The sequence below is a fragment of the Cucurbita maxima genome, unplaced genomic scaffold (assembly GCF_002738345.1).
Source record: "Cucurbita maxima cultivar Rimu unplaced genomic scaffold, Cmax_1.0 Cma_Scf00047, whole genome shotgun sequence".
Lineage (NCBI taxonomy): Eukaryota > Viridiplantae > Streptophyta > Magnoliopsida > Cucurbitales > Cucurbitaceae > Cucurbita > Cucurbita maxima.
The window spans coordinates 27,065-34,724 of record NW_019272063.1 but is presented as its reverse complement, the minus strand read 5'-3'; the positions used below and the strand labels follow the sequence as shown (position 1 = coordinate 34,724).

Sequence of the window (7,660 nt, the reverse complement as noted above, 5' to 3'; positions counted from 1 at the left end):
CTCTGTGAAGAGTTGTGAGTGAGTGTGGCAGGAGAGAATTGCATGAACGTGTAATGCGTATATATGGGGAAATAGGAAATGCAAAAGCAAAACCTTTTGTCCGCAGCACATGAGTGATTTGCGCGGTGAAAAGGAACTTAAACTAAACGCTCATAAATCAAATGAGTTGTAGTTTGGACTTGCCAACTTTGTCCCAACACAAATACTCTTGGCTATTACAAAAGCTACACTTGTCTACCATAACCTTACTTTTTTTATATGGTTTATTGTACAAAGCGTTCATTCATGCACAAAGAAGTGGGCATGCAATTGCAGGGAGGCCTCTTTTTCTATTGCCTTTATGTGAAAAGTGTGCGAAATCTACACATGATGGTCGGTGGGAGCTTTAATTGTAAAGTATTTATGTTCTAAAATAATTAATGACCCATTGGTTTGTTTGATTTCTCTTCACATCTCAAATAAATAATTAAATTTTTAGTTGTTGAGCTTGGTTAGTTCGTATTATCCACCAAAGGGGTGCACTGTCTAGAATCAAATTAGAAAAAGAGAAAAAATAAAGTGGAAGACAAAAGTTTGATTTCTTCCTTAGTTGCTAAGCTAAGCTTTTGACCTTAGTGGAAGCATGACAGAAAAAATTTTAAGCTCCAAGGAAAAAGAATAAAAGAAAAGTTACGAAAAATATATTTTAGTCCTCAACCGAGATGTGTGTGTCTATAATATACTAGATTCCTACTTTTAAATTTGCTTGCTTTCCTAAATTAATTAACAAACTTCTGCTTTTGAAGTTACACTTAGTGGTTGTTGATGCACACCAAGACAAATAGAAACAGCTAGTTTACATTTAGTGGTTGTCGGTGTGGTACTTGCCACACACTCAGATGCATAGTCAAAGAGGAAAGAAGTATATCAATCTAAAAATTTGAGGAATGGGCAGAAGTTATCTTCAATGGAGTTGTAATGAGGCATTTATGTGAGGATGACTAAGGTTTCCTCTCTTCTCAAAGTAAGGTTGGGTCGAGAATGAATTAGACTTCCATACTAAATCAAACTTTGTTAACACAAAAATGTATTTCGGAACAAAATGAGTCAAACTATAAACTAGCCATTTGTGCTGCAAACTAGCTTAAATATGCCTAAAAGACATTTTATGACCTTAAGAAGGAAAAAAAAAAAAAAAAAAAATGAAAAAAAAAAAGACTATACCAACACTCTGTGTTTTACAACCTTAGTGAAGAAAAAAGTCGTATAATATTATACAACTTTTTTCTTCACTATGTGCTTTCAATTTTGAGTTTACGGGTTTCTTGCTTTTATTGGGTACTCAGTGACCTATATAATCAAAATCGAACCAGTTCGGTTAAGTTCAAACTGTCTTCATCAGTTTCAGTCTCAATAACCAATAGATGAAAAAAAGTGATCAATTTATTGTGTTCAATCAAAAATTGAAGTTTTACAATCCTAGATGATCTCAATGACACTGAAAAGAGAGGGAGTGATCCATAAAGACCTTTCCTTGAAGAAAATTTCAATTTCAATAAAAAACATGACTGAAGACAAACATCTTATAGCTTCCCATAATATATATAAAGTCAGAGTAGCTATAATAATCCAATTCTATAGTTTATTCTATAAATCTAAAAATAATTAGTTTGTGGATTATAAGGAGAATTGGCTAACGAACATCGGTATAAATGCATCAGTCTATAATGATATTGTCTATGTGTATCCGTTGGGCCTTTCTCCGCTCTTTGCTGATCTCTTCTGCAAGTCGGCGTCATGATGTTGAAATGCAGCATCCAGGGCCTATAAACATGCATCTTCCTCCATGGATAACAAAAGAAAGAAAAGGTGCAAAAACAACAAGTACAAATTTCAGATGAGAACACGCTACGGACCTGATGCATTGGGCGAACTAGAAGAGATACTTGGTGGCGGAAATCTGCCTGCACGGTTTCCTTAATCTCCTATTTTCAATGAAAGTGGTGTCGTAAAACTATAATGATGCAAATTAATTAATCTATAGACAAGAGAATAACAAAACCTACAGAAACGAACCTAACTTTAAAAGAGAATTTGAGTCAAACCACCAACAGAAGAATATTTGAAACGTAATATTAAAAAGGATAACATTACGTATCTCAAATAGACATAATAAATTATCAGATTTTATTGAGAAGTCATTTCAAGAAAAGAAAAACAATTTAGTTTAAGGAGGAGACATTCAAAGAAGAAAAATACATTCAAGCTCAGACCATCTCGTTTCTGCAAATAATTTGCTAACTACCTACCTTATTTCCAATATATTTTTTTTATATATTACAAGATCTAAAGTTGGAAAAAGATCAATCAAGAGCGAGAAGAAAGAAATTTCACAAAACACTCCATATAAGTAACAACATTAAGCTAGCAGCCACAGATTAAAATAGTTTAAGATCGTGGCAAATATATATAGAGAGAGACCATATAACTGAATGTTCTGTTCAAAACATAAAAGATTGGGGGACGTTGGGCAGTCTTGTACCTCTAATTGTCGATAGATTTTTGACATGGCATCCTTTAATCTGCTCACCTGCATGACAGTTAACACACAACCAACTAAGAGTGCAGGCGATCCATACTAAATATGCAATATATAGCCAGTATAAATCATTTGATATGAGTTTTACTGTGATAAAATATACATCCTAGATTTTTTTCATTTATAAGAACAACGAATTCATGGTGACTACAAGCACATCAAATATTTTTCCCTCCTGGCAGAGAACAATCTATACCACATCTTAGCAGCAAGTAGCTTTCAGGCATATCAGTCTCCTAAGTGGACCAAGTTCCTTCTCAGATTTAAGTTTCAGCTTTTAAGAGTCCTTTCCTATGCAAAAATCTTCTTTAATTTGTCTGATTTTCCAAGCACGCAAGGGGGTCCTATCTTGTTTTCTTGTTCATTTGACAATTAAATCTAGTTGGATATTGGTGTTACAACTTGCATCTAATACAAATTTACAGAAGCTTCTTAAGAGAAAGAACCGTGAACGTCAACAACCCTTACAAACAAGTGTTCTTAACATCTAGGCGTGTACGCGGTTTGGCTTGGCTCAGTTTGAGTTCTGAGCCAACGCCAAGCCGCAAAAAATGAGAAAAAAAAAGAAGAAAAAAAAACCAAACTGAACCACCCATGGTGCATCACCGAACCAGTCCTAACTGATTAAGAGCCAGGTCATTCAATTCGAGTTTTCCAGTTCGTTGATTAGAGGCAGACATCATGAGAAGAGATTTGTGAATGGGATCATTTACGTCGTTAGCCCACTAGTAGACCGCATGCCAGGTGTCACAATCATGCTTGTCCAAGGCTTGTTGCCTGTGGCTGCATGTCGGATGCCCCGGTAATGCTTGTCTAGGACGTATTGTCCATGGTCACATGTCTGTTCCAAACCCCTTTTACTTGCTTTTATGTTAGATAGACCTTTACTATTATTGTCGTGTCAATACTTGAGTGTATAACCGGTCACCAAAATCATGTCTACACTCGCCAGGGCTAAAATGCCCCAAAATGTACTATATGAGGATGTGACTAGTTGTCAATTCTTCCTACCTAGGTTATATGCTATCAAAGCCGTTGTTGTTGCCTACTTACTTTTAGCTTATAACATTGCTTTCTTTAAAATGTTTTTAACGTATTTTCCTTGCACACGTTTTCTATACATTTCTCTCAAACGTGACCTGAGAGCCGATATGTTAGCAAAGTACGAATTTTACACGGATGACTTGTTCGTTGGTTTAGAACAAGTGCCACAAAATCGTTGTCTTGTTGCCGCAAGAGTGCGATTGTGACACCAGGCCCTACATATGCTCGTGGATGTATAATAATCACAAAATTTTGGGGCAGATGGGCTTGAACACACATCATGGTACAAACAATGTTGTAGTTCAAGCCAAATAAAGCACTTCAATTATTTCGTAAGGAATCGATTCTTAATATATATATCTATTACCAGACGACTCGGGCTACAAGCAACCTGATCATGCCAAACTCAAAACCAACTAAATTTGGTCGGATTTTTTTCTATGCAAAATTGCCATACCGAAACAGTCTGAATCTGAACCGTCTCATTTTTTTCGGTCGCTTAAGCAGTATTTTTTATTTTACTGGTTTTACAGTTCTTCCTTTTTTTTTTTTTTTGCAACCCTATTAACATCAATATGAGCTTCCATCGCATCCGCGACAATCATCTCTATTGGTAGTGAAAGAGTCTAGACTTCATCTGTCCAGTGGGGTTTGCAATCTTATATACCCCTCATGATGGGACAAGAAAACTGATAATTTCTCACGGCGATCCCACATCCCAAGTTTCAAAATCTAATGGAACACTAACCATTTCAGTATCAAAAGCTAAGTCTCACTCCTGGCAAGGATTTTGATATCCCATTTCTATAGCTTGCAAAATATTCTCCCGACACCAAGGGGCTCAAACATGAGGCTTTTCCAGATCTACAATTAAGGGAACACAAATATGGGGAGGGCCAAAGCTCAATACTATAGCTGAGATTAATTGCCAACTCTTCCAACTTAGAGTTTGGACAATTGATGCCCAAAAGCTAACTTTGACTGGAAGGTAGTATTGAAGTCAGGAACCTCCTAAAAGATCTGTAAAATGTTAAAAAAGATTGAGCACTTTCTCCAAGGAAGAGGATAATTGGAGTGTGTTATCAACAAATTGAAGAAGTATAAACAGCACTACTTTCATTTGGAAACCCCCAATTAGGTTCCTCCTTCAAGGCCCCTTGCGTGTAGAGTCTAACAAGATAAATCAACTACGAACAACAAACATGAAGAGAGAGAAGAGGTCACCTGCCTTGTGCCACTAGAAAAAATTCTAGAATTTACTTCTAGGTTTAATCATTCTTCACGGCCTAGACTCTAGAAGCATGAATTATACCCTCCAAATCTATCAATGAACCGGGGCCTTCATTGTGCCCAATCCAGCAATACATTACACATTTTCTTATTAGAGCACCACACATCATTTATTCAATTCAGATTGAAGCTTTAAGAGAAGGCTTTTGCAAACAATGTGAATCTTAAATTCAATATTATGAACTTTTAGCACAAGAGCGAGTAGTAACTAGTCAAAACAAAATTGATTCATGATCATTTGAAGTAGATGAAAATGTCAAGAATTACCGAATTAGAAATAATTGCTCAATATTAAAATAAATGGATAAACATACTGTCAAATGACGGAATGTCCTATTAATGCAATAGGAACTTACTTTGGTATAAAGATATGATGTGGTAATTGGATAGGACGACCAAAAGTGCCTCAGTAATTCTTGAATAGAGATCCAATGCTGGAAACAATAAGCTGTGCTTAACACGATAACTCACTAAAAAATGAAGTCCGAAGAAACAAGTGACTGGAGAACACAAATGTAAGGAAGAAATCCAATTTCAAACTCTAATATATTATTATTATTATGGACAGTAAATGTTCGTGAGAGTAAAATAGGGAACTTTTCCAGAAACTAGCCATTAAAAATATCTTCAAAGATTGAGGCAAGAGTAGCACCAACTCACGTGTAGAAGTTCTTCCTTCGTAGGATTTGGTAAACTCTCCAGAATACTCTCCTGAGGGTTTTTCCCTAGTTGATATTTGGTACTAGAAATATTTTGAGTTAATCCATTATAAACCTACAAAAACAAAATTAGATGTTTGGTAGCAAGAGAAGATTTGTCAATCCAGATAGCAGAAATGCATGATTTTGGTAAAAGAACACTGTACGTGCTTTTACCATAAGCGCAACTTCAGGTTTAATTATGGGATGATTCAATCCAGAAGATTTGATCTCAGATATGGATTCCCTCAGAGAGCAATATGCTTCTGTAGTGCTCAAACTGCATTTAGTTTGTTGCATTCCAGCTCGTGTATCATCCAATGTTTTAATGGCATTTGCTTGTTGGGCATCAAAATAATCTCGAGGATCCTATTATGGAAGCATAGCATCAAATGTTATTCTGCTAAAATGATTGTAGATCTTAACATCTTTCACCAATAAAAATCCAACCTTGATACAAAGAGGAGCAAAAGGATAGCTATGAGGTGCTTGAAGATCCTCAATCGCTGTCATCCTAGCAATCCTATCAAGTCCTATCTGCTTCTCACTCCCTTCTACCGCTGTGAAATCAATTACCAGTAGTTAATTTCTCAATGCAAATGGTGGCAGAAAAGCTCAGGGTGCAAATGGTGGCAGAAAAGCTCAGGGTGCAAATGGAATTTCTATCAGCCAAGCTCAGGGTGAAAATGGTGGCAGAAAACGAATTGGAAAAAGAAATTTCTATCAGCCATACTAACCATGTCTGGACCGCACAAGTGCTTCCGCTACTGTCCTTGGATCTTCCAAGTCTACATCTGCTCTCAAGTTTGTAGAGCAACAATTCAGAAAACAAAATAATCAATTAGGATTTAAAAATTTACAAAGAACTTTCTAGTAGTCTAGAATAAAGCAATTTCCTTATCAAAATTGACTTAGCAACCCAATAAGTCACATGAAACAGATTATGTTCCACACCTCCCTAATCTCCTTTTTCCTGATTTCAGAAATCTTATAAACTTCTACTCTACAACATGCTAAATGAGCCACTTAAGTAAGCAAGCACAAAGAGTTAAACAGTTAAACTTTGTTTCTACCTTCCCCCAAATCGCAAAATATTTTGAGAAAGCGAGTAAAATCACCTATCAAAATTTGTAAGCGCAAAACCCTACTAAAATTAAGCTAATTTTAAGAGAAATTTTTTCATTGATGAAATTAAAAAAATACACACACTAAACCGAAAGGAACAATCTGAAACATAAATTGAATCACATTCTAAACCAAAACTCTAGAAAGCTGAAATGCTTAAGCAGATAAGTTCAAATATATTTATCTTTTATATATATTCTTATCACTCCTCGCATGTAGGCTCATATATTAATTTGATTTACAATACCCAACATATGACCTCTTAATATCAACTGGAGAGGAAAAAACATTATTGGGGTTTAAACACAAGACCTACACTAGAACAATGTTAAATCACCATTAACTCAAGAGTTTAAAATGATAGGTGCCTTAAGGTATATTTGTAAGAAAGTAAGCTAAAAGCAGGAATTTCGTCTCTAAGAAAATTAAGTTTTATATAAGTCGGACAAAATGGATTAGGGTATATTTGATCTTTATATATATTCAACAAGGAGTATCTACAAAGTTGTAAAGATTTTTAGCTGATAACTACAATGGAAGAATATAATTCTCTGCAAGTTGGAAACTAACCTATAGTTCTTCCTTCAAGAACAACTGCACCTTGACGATTAAGGTCTTGTGACAGAGTCCTTCTACATTGTTCGTTATGTGATTCAGTTATTTCCTTGCCACCATCTCGAAAGATTCCATGATCCTAGGTTTAAGAAAAACTTGCATCAGCCAATTACATAAGCAAGCCACCAATTTAAATTTAAAAAGTAACATACTGGAAGGTGTATGTAATCGTCTCCTAAATCAGCTTCCAAATCCAATGTAGGATCAACACGCCGAATCTAGAATAACATGCACGAAGTAAATAGAATTTAATATGTAATGAAAAGAGTGATCAGAATTTAATATGTAATGGGGGGGGGGGGGGGGGGGA

General features: G+C 35.5%; 1 protein-coding gene across 1 annotated transcript in view; it reads right to left on the bottom strand.

The window, feature by feature from the left end:
• Window positions 1–1,513: 1,513 nt before the first annotated feature.
• LOC111470852 (probable RNA polymerase II transcription factor B subunit 1-1) overlaps window positions 1,514–7,660 on the bottom strand; it is an 18,778-nt gene continuing 12,631 nt past the window's right edge. The window contains exons 12-21 of the mRNA XM_023116501.1: window positions 7,503–7,568; window positions 7,306–7,429; window positions 6,348–6,404; window positions 6,061–6,170; window positions 5,788–5,979; window positions 5,573–5,686; window positions 5,269–5,346; window positions 2,522–2,569; window positions 1,896–1,964; window positions 1,514–1,803 (exon numbers count right to left, since the gene is read on the bottom strand). Coding sequence (XP_022972269.1) covers window positions 1,717–1,803; window positions 1,896–1,964; window positions 2,522–2,569; window positions 5,269–5,346; window positions 5,573–5,686; window positions 5,788–5,979; window positions 6,061–6,170; window positions 6,348–6,404; window positions 7,306–7,429; window positions 7,503–7,568 — 945 coding nt within the window. The 3' untranslated portion in view covers window positions 1,514–1,716. The remainder of the gene's footprint in view (window positions 1,804–1,895; window positions 1,965–2,521; window positions 2,570–5,268; window positions 5,347–5,572; window positions 5,687–5,787; window positions 5,980–6,060; window positions 6,171–6,347; window positions 6,405–7,305; window positions 7,430–7,502; window positions 7,569–7,660) is intronic.